Raw genomic sequence first — 15902 nt, 5'->3', positions numbered from 1 at the left:
AGTTGGCTGTTGATGAGGCCACCTAACCAGGCAGGCAATGAACTTAGCACAGGAGGGGTGCCAGAGAGACGTGTTAGGGCTCAAACTCTTTCTTCTGTAGAGGGTATTACAAACACAAGTCTTCAGACTGAATATCAGTGGTGTTGAACCATGTGTCTCCTGAGGATTTTGTTTCTATGGCACTCTGCCATGCCATGGACTTCTAAATCAGAATTCCCCAAATGACACACATGTAGGTGAAGGCAAGGTTTTCTGTCCTCCATTATGAGCTGGAGAAAAAAATGCAGCAAGTGAAAAAAGCCAATCAGATTTTAAACTGGATTAGAATTGTTCATTGATTTCAGGCACGTGTTTTCATACTAGAATTATCTAGTCTACACTGCAGGTTAGATCCTTGCCTTCACCCAGAGCCTAGATGGATAGGGATGCTAACCTCTCCACTCTTGGAGCCCCAAACTGATTCTAGGAGGCTGTCCAATCACTAAAGGAACAGCACTTGCTAGGAAAAAATCATTCCCAATCCTCACTTCTGCTCTAAAACAAAACGTGACACTTCCAGGCAAGTGGGACTAGCCAATACCAGCAAATCAATTTGCCTCTTGCTGCCTGGTGGCCTGGGGAAATATTCAGAAAGAGATGATATACCAGGAGCTGCATAAATTTTTTACATTTTCAGTAAGTCTGAGAATAATAATTTTGGCCAATATCATGTACATGTGATGCAAAAAAAAAAAGAGCACATGCGGGACAGGGAGGGAATTCTGGACTTTTGGGGGACCCAGTAAATCCAGAAGACCGATGCCACCATGGAACATAGGGGTCAGACCTATAGCAGTCTTCTAGAACATTCTGGAAGCAATGATTGCAGGAAAGTTTGGCCCTATGGCTGGAGCTCCCTCTTCTATGTTCAGATACACTCCTGATTAACATTTGGTGCTCCTGGAGCTTCTAGTAAGACTGAAACAGGACAGCACTAAAGATACACATGAGCTGGTCATTAAGCCATTTGTGCCTATGTGCACTTTCTGGGCTGCAATTCTGAGCTCAATGCAGTGCAAGCTCAGTGTCTGGAGCTGAGTGACAAGTGGCATGAGATAATTCTGGGTGGCACCGCTCATTCTAAGGAAAGATTCCCTCATTAAACAGCTTGTCAAATTTGCTCTGAGGCATCTAAAGGACAGATAAAACAGCCAAGATATTTTTAGTGTTTCCTTTCACCATTTAGAAAGAAAACTTTTCAAGTTTGGCAGAGATATTTTATTACTAGGGATTACAGAGGGGTCACATCTTCCAGGTGAAGAAACCAGCCTCTCTAAAGGCTTCTGATGTCCAGTATACAATGCCCTCCAGAGAGGAGTGGTGGTACAGTGCAGAAATCTGTTGGTCTTCTGGCATCCCTGCTCCCAAGGGGCCGCTGCCTTCTTATCTGTCTAGTAAATCTATGAAAAAGGCAGTGTCATTCCAGTAATTTCTAGTTCTAATGACATTATTATACCTCCCTCGAAGAAATTAGACCTTGATGTTCTTTAATAAATGTATTCATAAAATGTTACTGCTAAACCTCATCAACCATTTAATGTCCGTCAATGTCTAGCAAAAGTTGAGGTTTCTGTTTCCAACCTAATAGTGCATTTGTTTTCTAACAGTTGCTGTCCTACTTTAGGGACTATTAGGGACACCAAAGTCACTTGATTAGCTGCCAAAATAACCTCATCATTTCTCTCCTATTGAATTCCCAAGGCTGTCAATTCTATTTTTACCTAAGTTCTGAGGGTCTCTAAGAAAGACAGTTAAATGAGATTATAATGCTGACAGTGTCAACAGTTCTTCTTCTTACTAACATGGTCATTGAAGAGGGTAACCAAGTCACAGATGTGTACATCTGGTGATAACTACAGGTCTGGAGCATGGGGCAGGCTTGTCAGGGTCAACAGGAGAACAGATATTTTGTCATCTCTCTTCACTGTCAGCACCCTGAGTGAGGTGGCGCAGCCCACGGGGAGGCCCAGGAGTGCTTATCTGCAGGCATGCTCCTGCAGGGATCTTGTCCAGCAGAAACCTTTCACCTCTCAACATAAGACCCAAGGCCAAGGGGCCTTTACAGCTGACAAGGCTGTTTCCATTCTTCACTGTTCCATTCTGATTCTTAATTTGGGTTGTTTGCTGTTAAGATCTGAGCACTGGAAGAATAACAGACATCTTCCAGGGCTCAAACAGCATCTCTCTAGCCAGTGGATGAGGGCAGAAGTCAGCATCATGAAAGTGCTGCGGAACCACATAAGTTCTAATTGTAAAGGGAAGAGAAATGAAACTGACTTCTTCGGTTATCTGTTAACCTTTTGCTGTTCAATTATCCTTAGAATTAGTCCCAGGACTCAGGCAGGGAGAGCTGTAAACAACTTTAGACTCCTACCTCATGTCTTTGTAACATGCAATAATCTATAAGTGCTACTGCCACATAACTCTTGCTTGGAGAAATATCAGTGTTAGTTGCCACCCCAGGCCCCCTCAGCACCATTCCCAACAAAACAACTAGTGAGAAGGTGCAAGTGACTCCACAGCTTTTAAAGATCCCTGCTTTACCTTACCAAAGCTGAAATGGTTTGAAACAAGAGTCTTCAAACCATGTGGTCCAGGGATAATCAGGAGAGGACAGTGCCTCCGAAGGCCTCTGTACACCCCTCATTTGTCTTTACCAGAGATCTACGCTAAAGAAAATCACTAGGCAATTTTTGAAGCACTGAAATGGAGGGGATATTTGTGCCAGGAAATAGGTCACTTCTTGCTTTTATGTTACAAAAGCTTCTGCCCTCACATCCAAACAGAAAGTCTATCACCTGTCACCCTACTGACACAGGATTTAAGGATTTAAGAAGGCTGATCACTTTCATGCTTAGCCCAGTCTCAGCCCTGCCACACTCTCCCAATCTCTCTATTTCCAATCACAGGTTGTAGCCTGTCTCTCTCCCCAAGAAAATCAGCAACTCTGAAGGGGAAGACCAACTCTTACAGCTTGTTTCATGTCCATCATCTACAATGCCTAGCATCTTGTTGCACACAGAAAGCACCCTAAAAGGGCTCATCGCCTGAATAATGTAAGGACTCTGTGTAGGCCCCACTTTGTGAACCTGTGCATCTAAGCTCTTCCAGCATCAGCTGAGTTTCTTTTGAGTTTCCCCTTAGAGGAATTGCCTGAAGCCCTCCAGCGCCACATAGCAAGTGCTTCCTATGTGTCAGCTGCTGTTCTGCTTTGTGCACAGTATATAGTTCATTCCTTACAAAAAAAAAAAAAAAAAGAAATAGACTCAGAAATGCAGAGAACAGACTGGTGGTTGTCCTAGGGGAGGGGGTGGGAGATGGATGAAATAGGTAAAGGGGAAAACATTAGTGAGAATGTATGATATCTTGACCTGGGCAATGGTTATATGAGTATATGCATATGTCAAAATTTGTCAAACTGTACACTAAGATTTGTACGTTTTATTTATTAAATTTAAAGTTAAAAGGTAAAAATAAAAAAACAAATACAGAGAACAGACTGGTGGTTGCCACCAGAGAGGGGGATGGGGTGATGGGTGAAATAGATGAAGGGTATAAAGAGGTACAAACTTCCAATTATAAAATCAATTAGTCATAGGGATGAAAGGGCAGCATAGGGAATATAGTAACATCTTTGTATGTTGACAGAGGGTAACTACACTTATCGTGGTGAGCATTTAATAATGTATAAAACTGTCAAATCACTAGGTTGTACACCTGAAACCAATATAAAATTGTATATCAACTATATTTCAATTTTTTTTGAATCCCACACAAAGATAAAGCAAATAAATCCCTCAAACCAGCTGTTCTGAGGAATCCCAAGGCCTACTTGGGTGGTTGAGTGTGGATTCCTGCAGTCACGTGCCTCGCCTGGGTGAGAAGACAGAAAGGCACTCCCATATCGTCATCCGGGCAATCACTGGGAGGTGCTACGTAGAGGCCACTGATAAAGGACTGGGAAAACCTAGCCATCTATCACTTAAGAGCTGTGTCCATCTCTATTTTCCCCACCTTTGTCTGACATTTCTGAAACCCTGCTGGGACACACAAGACCTGGGTCCCCTGGCAACTCTGCTCAGCCTACCCTCTCCCCCTGACCCACTCCCCACCCCGCAGCCAGGCTCCACATTCCCTCACCTCACCACTGCCCCAGCAGGGACACAGTCACAGGAACAGCGCAGCGTGAAGACTGTTTAGGGACATCTCCTGGGCACACCAAAGTATCCCAGGATCCTGGTTGGGAAATGGGGCTCCAAGAGTCCAACACAGCTAAAACATTGAAAAATCCAAACAAACTAGTTGATATATAAATCAAAATGACACATGGTTTAATTCAGTTTTTCACCAAATTTATGTTAGCTATTTTATTTGTCCTTATACTTAATTTCTGCATTTCGAATATAGCACATGTACCTATGGCCAACAATGACCTACAGTCCCTATTTTGTAAACAATGAGGTTAAACATTAAGAGAAATGCCGCTTGTAAAACGTTTGCGGGCCCCATGGTTTACAGGTAAACATTTTTTTCCATTTCTGAAGTTACTCTACCGTCTTATGACATTTGACAATGCAGGTGAATTCAAATAAGTTTCTTCCAGCACAAGTAGGATTCCCAATGTCTGCACTTGAGATGCAGTTTCTTTAAAAAGATAAAAATTTATCTTTTTAAAATTTCAATGGGTTCTAAGGCTTTAGAATCATTAACAAATCATGTTACACTAATAACTAGAATAATTAAAGTGGATGGCAACCCTACTGAGGCATTTACTAAAAGAACATTATCGAGCTACCTGATTTATAAGTACTGTGTTGAACAGAGTCGTAATTAGGGAAGTTTTACCTAGAGAAACCCCTGTAACTGATTTTCTACTGAACCAATACTTGATCTGCTGGGTGACATTTCATTCTAGGACATTTCACTGAATGAGGCAGAATGTGAGCCTCAGTTGGCCAGTCGCTGGCTGCAACTGAACGTCGCCCTGGAGAATGAGCTGAGCCTCAGAAAAGGTTTCCCTCTTGGCTCTTGTCCTACAAGCATACCTGCGTAAGGGGTGAGATTTAATGCTTAGATGAGGGTGATGGCAGTGACATGGAAGAGACCCACGTGAGTCTATTACTAGGGGTCAGCAAAGACTGACTGTGCCGCCCCCAGTTTAGTCCTAAAATATCTAAGTGGGCTTTGGATGACATTCCAGGGACAGAGAAGATGTGACCAATACCTGCTCCCTAACAGGGCATCATTTGGGTCATTTCAGGCTTACATGGAACAATTGTACAACTGAATTATGCACTGGGTCATTAGGAAAACTTCAGTGTTTTAAAACAGTATCACAAAGGCTATGGTCTTTTCCTGTGCTACAATAAAATTACAATTTTTTAAATTAGAAAATAAAAGTCCTGTATGTCTAGAAACTAAATAACCTCTGAATTAAAAGTGAAACCAAAGGGAAATTACGAACTATTTATAACTGAGTATCAGTGAAAACACTATGTCTCAAAATTTAAGGGAATACAACTAAAGCAGGACCTAGTAGGAAATGTATAGCTTTAAACAAATTTACCAAGATATAAGACAGAATGAAAACAGATCATCTAAGTATAAAACTCAGGAAAATGGACAAAAGAGCAACAGAGCATAACCATACTGTAGTGTGAAAATTCTGAACTCTCTAAGACAGATTGTTTTTTCCCCAGATCTGGAAGGACTAAGACTCATATCCATGCAGCTGGGGATGGCTGTGTAGTTGGCTGGTACTATGATGCTATGTTATTCATTTCTCCCATCACTCCCGCTAATCTTCTAAATAGCGAAAAACTGAAATCAATAGAAAATAGATTTGGTCAAGCAGCATCTCAGAGAAAAGTGCAAAGGACAATGTCTGGATTCGGTTAGCGGTTTCTGTCCAAGATGGAGGAGACACTGGTTAAGCTAGTGGCAGAAGTGTTTTAAAGAGAGAGACGGGCCCTCACCCAGAGCTGCCAGTTTAACATGTCTTGTATGTATTGTTTCCAGCTAGGAAGAACCCTGAGGAGCCCTTTCATGAAATTTGTAGCTCATGCAGTTTCTTTCACAATCTTCTTGGGATTGTTAGTTGTGAATGCGTCAGACCGCTTCGAAGGGGTTAAAACCCTGCCCAACGAGACCTTCACGGACTACCCAAAACAGGTCTTCAGAGTGAAAACGACACAATTCTCCTGGACAGAAATGCTCATCATGAAGTGGGTCTTAGGTAAGCAAGTCACTCTCTCTTTTATCCTCCCCTCCCCTGATTATAACAGACATGACTGAACTCTGACTTCCGAACCCCTTCCTCTCCTCCTGAGCGCACTCTGGGCACACAATGGGGAGTGGGCGGACAAAACAGAAGTCAAGGCCAATGTCTGTGTGTGCTGGTGTGCAAGGTGCACAGATCTGTGATACAAATGCTAATTTTGAAAGGAGCTGTTTGGGGGAAATTCATTACATACTTTTCATTATACATGTAATGAAAGTGACTATAAAATGGCTTCACATGGGAAAACATTATTTTGACCATTTAAATATAGTCTACTGGAAGCCTTTAGGAAAACAAGTTCTGCTTCTGAAAATGAGTATAAAATTGCACGGCTTTAGTGGTACTTTTTGTTTTCATTTTTTCATTGAAGACTGATATATAGTAGAATCATGATGATAAATATAAATCTAAAAAGTTATAGGATAACATTTTCTCATTATTTGTGTCAATGAATATAACAAAGCTATGAATTCCTCTTCGTGGTGGTATCTGGTGCTGCCCAGGTCTGCCACTAATTGCCAAGGACACTGGTCCCAGTTTCCTCATTGCCTAGCTAAGGAAGGCCATCTCTCTTTTGCCCAACTCATAAGAACTTTTAATAATATGAAGAAACAAGATAAAATAAAACTAAAAAAGGTTAAAACTGTACATGGCAAAATGTGACAGACGTGCTCATGTGGCTTACCTTGCGTGTTTCCCTTTACTTAAAGGACCATAGTCCTGTGCAGTTTCCAATGTCTGAAGATAGTTTCTTTTTTCTTTTTCTGTTTGTTTCTCCATCACGGCTGACAAAGGAAGTCAGAATTCTTTTCTAAAACAGAACCACAAATATAAAAGAAAATTAATTATAAAATTAATAATAATGTCTTCGTATCTTCAGATACAGTCAGTATTCAAATTTCTTTGAGAAGGAGGATGAATAAATATCTGCAAAGCTTGCTTTCTCTCCTCCTTCAGGTCTCTGTTCAGGTTTTACCGTATTAGGGTAGGTGAGTAGGTAAGAACATGCCCCCTTATCTCCTTTTTCTGCTAAGGTGAAGTTTGAACAGACACCTGAAGGAACAGAGGAAGCAAGCTTTGCAGACATCTGGGTGAAAAGCATTCCAGACCGAAGGATCAGTTTATGTTAAAGGTTTAGATTCAGGACGAGGCTGGACCTGCTTCACAGCAAAAAAAAAAAAAAAAAAACCGCAGGGTGGCTGGAGCATAATAAATAAGGGGGAGAGAGCAGAGATAAGGTCACAGGGATAAGCAGAGTCAAATCACACCAAGGCCTTGTAAGCCATGAAACAGAGTTTAGACTTTATTCTGAGGGTGGTGGGAAACCATTGGAGAGTTCCGCGCACAGAAGTGACATCACAGGACGTAAGTCTCTAACGGATCACTGGTTGCTGTCTAGAGAACAGCTGATTCTGGGACATGAGCAGAAGCAGCGAGGTCAGTTAGGAGGCCACTACAGCAGTTCACGCAGGAAATGGGTGGTTTTGAGGAGGTGGTCGGTGGTGATTACATTGTAAAAGTCAAGTCAGTATTATTTATTATTGGATTTTCTGTGAGGTGTGAAAGAAAAGAGAGCAATCAAGGAAAATTCCGTATGTTTTTAGCTCGAGTAATGGTATAATAGAAAACCATTCACTAAGACAGGAAAGCCCAGGGGAGCAGCAGTTTGGAGAGGGAGTAGAGAGGGAAACCAAGAGCTCAGTTTGAGATATCCTTCAGGTATCTAAGTGGGAATGTCAAGTAGCAACTGGATACACGTACCTGAAGCTCAGAGGAGAGGGTGGGGCAGGAGACATAAATGTAGGCATATCAGCATATTTACAGTAAATTATATGCTATCACCCCGACTGCAAATGTGGAGAGATGAGCTGAGGACCAAGCCCTAAGGCACACCAACGTTAAAACGATGGGAAGTTGAGAAGCCGCCAGCAAAGGAGACTGGGGAAGAGGAGAGCTGAGACAGTGGCATCCCAGGAGCCACAGGGACTGTATCAAGAACGAGGGCGTGATCACTCCTGCCAGATGCTGCGGACAGATCAAGTAATGGGAGGCCTGAGACGTGACCGTTGAATCTGGAAGCCAACTTCCTGAGCAGCACGCGGGAATGGAGTCCAGCATGCAAGTGGAGGACCTGACCTCAGCAGGCACATGGACACTTCATTTACTGCAACAGGAGGGAAGATGGAGGTGGAGGCAGAGAGCAGGTGGCTTGAGAGATGCAGTGGTGGGAGCAATGGGGACGTTTTCTGATATTTCTTCTATTTTTCTCAATTTTTTTTCCTCAATAAATATTTTCTAGTTACTAAGCATTACATTATGTTTAAGGTACTATAACAGATAATGGGGGAGCAGCTATGTAAGAGTAACATCTTATGTCTGCCTTCTGGAGCTCTATAATTATTATAAAATAATAACAACAATAATAATAATAGCCCTTGAGAGAAATATTCTGAGTGCTGTGGTCCCTGTGTTCTTTGTGCTGGCCCCCCTGAAGTCCACAATCTCACCAACTCTCCTCTCATCAAGACGCCTGAAATGGCAGCAGGCCCCTAACAATGAAGTCTTTGAATTCTACTCCCAGGCACTGCTGGGAAGGCCTTGGACCAGCCAGAAACACAGCAGCACAGTCCTTTACTCCTTTACGCCCATAATGCATCATACTCACAAATGCAGAACTCTTAAAACCGACTGGTTATAAGAACACCCAAACCATAACTCCCTCTCTGCCAGAAGCAGCCCTGGGGTTGAAGAGAAGTCTAGGACCCTAATGAGTCCAACCTGTTCTTTTCGGGGATGGAGAGGCTGACCACAGAGAGGCGAATGACTTGCCCACGTGTCCCTTCCCACCCCCATGCCTCGGTATGTTCTCAGCACAGGAGCTAAAGTGACCCACTTAAAATGCAATCAGATTTTGTCACTCGGCCTCAAAACTCTTCACTGGCTTCCCGTCTCCCTCACAGTGACAGCCAATGTTGTTAAAATACTTACAAAGCCCTCACCTCTCCTCTCCGTCTCTATGGCCTCATATCCCACCACCTTCCACCTCACTCACTGTTTCAGCCCCGCTGGCTTCCTGGCTTCAGTTTCTGCCTCAGAACCTTTGCTTGCGCTGTCCCCTCTGCCTCCAAGTTCTTCCCACAGATAGCCTGGTTCACTCCAGAGCTGCTTCAAGTCCCTGCTCAAAAGTCTCCTCAAAATGAGGCCTTTTTAAACCAACCTATTTAAAACTGCAAGTTCCTCCACCCTGTCTTCCTATTCTCCATTCTCTTTTGCATGTGTCATACCAGTCAACCCCTCTGACAATACTACATGCTTTCCTTTGTTTCCTGCCTGCCTCTATTAATATTACTATTTCTGTAATCACACAGATGTGCAGTTGACCCTCTTCATCTTCTGTCAGCCCTCTCTCCATGTGGCCAGCTGATTTTCCCAATGACCTCTTTCAATGGCCACGGAGTGTGACAATACTCTTATTTTCCCAACCCCCACTCCTCCTGGGCATGCAGGTCGTTCCTTATGCTGCATACTTCTACGGAAAGATCAAACCCAGCTAGAAATACATCTTTCCTTTACTCTCAATGCTTTACTTGATTAGCAGCAGAATGGGGGAACACTCTAGATCATCAATCCAGAAGACTGAAGGCCTGAAGGGGGGGGGGCTCTCACGGTCTAGTGGGCCCTCACTGACTGACCTTCCGTGCTGCCAAGCTCCAAACCCACTCCCTGACCCTTGAGCCACAGTGGGCCTCCTGAACTTCCCTAGAAGAGCCTGTTCTTTCTCACTTCCAAGGCCACCATCTGGAACACCCTGTCAGCCCCTCCTCCTTCACCTAGTTACTTCCTGATTCCTCATGCCAGGTGTCACCTCCTCCATGAATTCACTCCATTTGTCAACAGAGACAAGTTGTTCCAGGCACTCTACTGGGTCTCGCGATTATAATGCTGACTGCTCTTACCCCTGTGTCTCCACGAACAGTCCCCCAGACATTCTTTACTATGGCATCTGTCACCCTGTAGCCCTAATGCTTGAGGGCACATCAGTCTCCAGCACAAGACTGAGCTTGCTTTGGCAAGGATGGCATCTTCTTGGTCATTGTATCCCCAGAATGGTGGCTGGCACACAGTCGAGACTCAACAGTGTCTGTTAAGTGGGTGAATGAGTTCCTGACCAGTTAGAGCAAGCTTGTGCCTCACAGAATGCACAGTGGACAACAGCACAGTGGACAGCAAGGGCTCTGGACTGCCTGCATAGCTGTGGACAACTCACGTGCCGTCTTCAAACATGAGTTTTTTCATCTGTAAAGAGGGATAATTACAGCAAACACCTCTCAAGCTAGTAAGAAGATTTAGTGTTGACAAAGTGCTTACTGCAGGGTCTGGCGCCTAGCAGGTGTGCAATAATTGTTAGCTACTAAAATCAGAGAAGAGAAGGTAGAACTTTGTTAAGAAATTTTTTAATCTATTAATATTATCTTCCTGCCTGGAGAACGGATGAACCCTGAATGTATCTAAGGCCCCGATCTGTTGTAAAGGACCTGCCATTGGGATAGTATTCGGGTGTTACGGCTTGAGGACATATTCTCCCATGTGTGAGTTCACAGAACACCTGGCCTAACGGCTGAAAAGTTGACCTGAAAGAACAGCCAGGCCCCCCAGGAGGTGGTTTGGGAAGAGGTCTCTTCTGCTAGGGGCTCTGGGGCTCTGTAGCGGAAGCCATGGCCATTTAAGAAATGTGCATATTTAAGTCTCAGGGGATTTTGAAGGGTTAGACCTTCTGAATAGAATGTGACGCAGGGATGGGAGGGAACCACCTTTTGAACTGTCAGGCTCCATCTCAGCAGCCTGCGGGCCTCAGAACCTGCCCAAATGAAACTACCCACCTTCCCCAAGGCTTCCCACCATTTCCCCGCCTGTTCCTCTGCCAGCCACTCCGACTGAGGATGAGTGACCCTGTTCTCTGAGCTCCAGGCATCCCTGAGTAAAAGGGATTCTGCCTCAAGGGTCCAAGGCGCTCATCCTTCTCCCCAGAGCCCGCAGGCTCTAAATACTCTGATTGATTTGCTGGGAACAAGAGACCAGGAGGCTCAGCTTGGATATAAAATGCTGAACTAGCCTCAGCACCTTGGAAGCAGAGGGCCTAATTTCACTCACTAAATTAATTTCACACATCTCTTTTTTCATTAAGCATTCCTGCTGCTCAAACCTTTGGGCCCATTCTACTTTTACTCATGGCCTTGGAATAATTTTCATTAGTCTGTGTGAGTTACTATTTAAATTTAGAAAGACTGATGTGGGCATCTGACCGCAGAGGAAGTGATCCGCAATGCCCAATGAGGAGCTACTCTACTAATGAGGAAAGTCAGTTTTCTATAAATAATTTGCATTTCAGATTTGTAGAGCTTTTAGTGTTTGAAATTACCCCAAAACCCCAAGGAAATCAAGGGATTTATCTAAAATGACACATCCAGTAAGGCACCAAGCTAGAACTTGAACTCAGGGCTTCCTAAACTAAGGTGCTCATCCTGAGTGACTGCCTGTGATTCTCCTAGTGCCCAACTAAAAGCAATTCCATTAAGATATGAGGAATTTTAATGGTGGGGGAAGAAAGCAACAAACATTATTTTTTCCAGCCTGTAATGGTTTTTCTAATAACATTTTTAAAACATCTATTTCAATGGGCACAGATGAAAAGTACATTTCAGTGTTAAGAAAATCATTGCTTCACTGAACTAGCACACATTTTGAAAGGGGTAGCTTAAGAAGTGTGGCTTTGTTACAGACAGAAAGGCAAGGTGAGGACAGATGGTGCCAGGTACACTGTGAACAGACCTGCAATGTTTCCTATTGTGGGGACTCCAATTTGACACAGACACACAGATCTTACAATCTGTTTCATCAAACAAAGCCACGACTGCTCTGCCCAGCTGCTTTCAAGTTATTTTCCTCCTTAGAAAAACACTGTTTCAATTCCTTTTGTTTAATGGACCCTTTTCACCAGAAAAAGGTAAGATTCTGAATAAAAGAGTCCCTGACGAGAGAAAAGATGATCAGCTCAGCACTGAAATGTGGCCAGATGTGGGCCTGTGACCAAGTGGGCTATGCTTCAGCCCCATGACCATTTGTCCGTCCCTGGTATCATCCTTGACTCCAGCTTTCCAGGCTGCTGGTTCCTCTAAGGTCACTATGCTACGATGTGGCCATCTGCCTTTGTGCTTGAGATTGAGGTCTGGAGGAGGCAGGGGAGAGAACAGAAGCAAAGGGTTGAGGTGGAACTGTTAGGGGACTTCTGGGTAGGCCTGCTGTGGGAGAATACAGGATGTATAAAGAGTAGAAGGTCTGACAGCCTAGCTTTGGGGTCAGGACTTTTATCTTGGGGGTCATGAAGAATGCATAGCAGGGGAAAGTGACCATGATCTGACCTGTAGCCTGGGAGGTAACAAAATGGAACTTCTAACTGAGAGGCAGGATGGATCTGATGTCACCGGAGGAGGATCTGCAGAACTGTGGTGGTCCAGTGACAGTCCAAGGAGTCAGGGCTGCAAGAGAGCCCTGGGCAACGGTGAGATGGGGATGGGAGGCTGGGGGGCCAGTTTGGGATATATGCTATCTCTGGTGCCACCAGGACGTCATTTATAGCCTTTTCCTGCAGTGTGGAAATTCAGCTTTGAAACTCCAGAAAAACAGTAACATATTTACCTGTGGGGCATTTACAAGAAAATGAAGGACAAAGCTTAGGAGTGGATGCACTTATGCAAGGACAGAGGGAAGGAAAAGAATGGCTGAAACCTTCAAAAGCAGCAGCCTTTAAGGGATGGGGGGAAGATAAGGAGCAACAAGGGAAGCTGAGGAGAAGCAGTGGGAAGTGCAGGAGGCACCTGGGAAGGCTGGTCATCATATCCAAGGTGCAGGAGCCAGGGGAGTGCCAAGAGAGGCCAGCAGTGTTAAGCCTTTGGTAGGGTGTGGTCAGTGAGCTGGAATTGTTTCACTAACCAAGCAGTTGGCGATTCTGTTACCATTGATGTGGTAATCCCTCGTAAGTGTACAGGTTAAGTGTAGCATGGTATAACACAGAATAGGCTGGTTCTGCGTCAAATCTTTCCCAGGTCTGAATAGCTATAAGACTCTGATAGCATTTTCAAAATGTTCAGAAGTTTTTCACATATTTCCTGCTTTGAACCCAATTTTATTTCGTGGAGGGGCAGAAAAACATAGTGGTCAAGAGCAGGGACGCTCCAGGGTCAGACCTTATGGATTCAAATTCCAGATCTTCTGCTTCCTAGCGGGGGCATAGTACATTCTCTGTGCCTAATGAGACATTAACTATAAAATTGGGGAAATAACAATGTTTTTCATGGGATTGTTGCAAAGATTTAAGGGAATTAATATATACAGAACAGTGCCCAGCGCACTGTTGGTGCTCAAACTGTTCTCAAATAGTAGTTACGTTTTAATAATCTAATTTAGTTTTAAAAATCAGTGAAGATGAAGGTAGAGAATAGCACTATTCAAGAGAACATAGTGCAAGCCACACATTTAATTTAAAATTTTCTAGTAGCCACATTGTGAAAAAAAAAATGTGAAGTTAATATTAACCCAATATACCAAAACACTATCATTCCAAAAAGTGACTGATATAAAAAATTCCTGAGATTTTTACTCTGTTTGTACTAAGTCTTTAAAATCTGATGTGTACTTGACACTTACACAGCACCTCTCCATTCAACTGGCCACATTTCAAGTGCTCAATATCCGCATGTGATTAGAGTGCAGGCATCGAAGGACACACACCAAACTGTCAGTCTAGCCACCTCACAGGCGGGCTTTCCAGTAGCGTGGGGGAACTAGTTACATTTTATTTACACACTTGTGCATTATTTACTATGTAAGGAGGACATACATTTATAAAATCTATTAAGTTGCAAAAGAGCAAGGAAAAAAACGAATAACCCAAAAATCAATGCTCACTGAAACAATCATAGAAACACAGTCAAGTATTCTAATATGGGAGTTAGGAGAACCAGGTTCTAGGTCACATGTAGGACCTTCAGGAAGCTCTTTCTCATTCCTAGGCCTGTTTCCTAATATTTCGTTTAGAACTGTATGATTCCTTAAGACTTCCCACTTCTTAAAAGGTATAAATGTCAGCCCTACACTTCTGTATTGCCTCCAAGAATCTATCAATGGCTGAGAACGCTCACTTCGGGAGATGGTTTATCCTTAAGCAAACGGCCAGGTGATACATCTCATCATCCCAAGGTGTCCTACCTCTAGAGCCTTTGGAGACACGTTTTGTTTGCTGCTGAGTATCAACGCCCTCAAGCTCCAAAGGGCCTACATTTACATTTGTATCCCGGTTCCTTCCAAATCATCCCCCGTGGCCACAAACTGAAAAACGAACCTGACCATCTCTTCCGCAGGAATGATTTGGTCCGAATGCAAGGAAATCTGGGAGGAGGGGCCTCGGGAGTACGTGCTACACCTGTGGAACCTGCTGGATTTCGGGATGCTGTCCATCTTCGTGGCTTCCTTCACCGCCAGGTTCATGGCCTTCTTAAAGGCCAGCGAGGCCCAGCTGTACGTGGACCAACACGTGCAGGATGACACGCTGCGCAACGTCTCGCTTCCGCCGGAAGTGGCGTACTTCACCTACGGTGAGCCGGAGGGGACTGGGGACCGGTGCGCTCATGGGGCGTGGCTGGGGCCCTTGGCGTGATGGGCCCTCGGCTTGGCTGGCCCCAGAGCTGGGGATTTGTACTGTGGACGACGTGGTCATCTGGACTCCCAGTGCAGACGCCCTCTCCTGAAAAAGGTCCACTCCCCGCAGTATGACCAGCTGAATTAATATAAGAACTCAATCTTTCTGTGTTAAGGGTGATTTTAGAAAGACTCTTGGAATCTTTGTGGGGGGTTTTTTTCTATTACTTTTTAAAGAAAGATCTCGTTTCTGATGTGGATACAGAGCACAAAGGGGAAATGTACATATGGAAGGATTTTCTTTCTATATTTGATCCCTGTGCAAAGATAAATCCTGCTTTCCCAGATTGAAAGTTCTTTTCTCGTGGCAAAATACGTTCTTAGGAGATGCCTTAATTCTTTCAGAAAAGGCCATACAGTACAAGATTGAAGCCACACAGCTCCTGTGACCTCAGACTCTTCATGGTCAGGTATAGCAACCCTGCAGGTTGGCCACGTAACGCAAAACTTTACTTACTGCACAAATTCAATGTAGGTTGTGTTATGCAGATTACGTGGCATGTAAATATAATAGGGAAACACCCACTGAGAAATGAGTCTTGTAGTATTACAAATTATCCACTATTCATTTGTCGGTTTGACAAATTCAGACTTTTTAAAAACAAAATGGTTTGTATACTTTCCCCTCTGCTGCTCAGTATTCATTAATGAAAGATGAGAGAACCTTGATACAGCCTTAGGTACTTTTCTTAATGTCATGTTCAGGCTGAAGTATTGTCCACTTGTGAATTCTATTCCTTTTATGGACTGTATTAGGGTCTCACCCCACCCAGAGTATTGCACATTATTGCCCTTGTTTTGTGGTTCACCCTATGCCCTTGGAGATCTC

At 43.9% G+C, this 15902-nt stretch overlaps 1 protein-coding gene and 1 long non-coding RNA gene across 3 annotated transcripts in view; one reads left to right on the top strand and one right to left on the bottom strand.

Annotated features, from left to right (window-relative positions):
• Nucleotides 1-14821, bottom strand: part of LOC140846180 (uncharacterized) — a 69769-nt gene extending 54948 nt beyond the window's left edge. Inside the window, exons 1-3 of one of the 2 annotated variants that reach the window (XR_012125094.1) lie at nt 14718-14821; nt 7005-7130; nt 4221-4311 (exon numbers count right to left, since the gene is read on the bottom strand). This is a non-coding gene — a long non-coding RNA (uncharacterized lncRNA). Of the gene's footprint in view, nt 1-4220; nt 4312-7004; nt 7131-14717 lie in introns of those variants that run through there. The other variant, XR_012125093.1, reaches the window with a different exon arrangement.
• The window catches only part of TRPC7 (transient receptor potential cation channel subfamily C member 7), a 124016-nt gene that overhangs the window by 76652 nt on the left and 31462 nt on the right, over nt 1-15902 (top strand). The window contains exons 4-5 of the mRNA XM_017681083.3: nt 6058-6274; nt 14737-14970. Coding sequence (XP_017536572.3) covers nt 6058-6274; nt 14737-14970 — 451 coding nt within the window. The remainder of the gene's footprint in view (nt 1-6057; nt 6275-14736; nt 14971-15902) is intronic.

Source organism: Manis javanica, chromosome 14 (assembly GCF_040802235.1).
Source record: "Manis javanica isolate MJ-LG chromosome 14, MJ_LKY, whole genome shotgun sequence".
Taxonomy (NCBI): Eukaryota; Metazoa; Chordata; class Mammalia; order Pholidota; family Manidae; genus Manis; species Manis javanica.
This window is presented reverse-complemented; position numbering and strand designations above follow the sequence as displayed.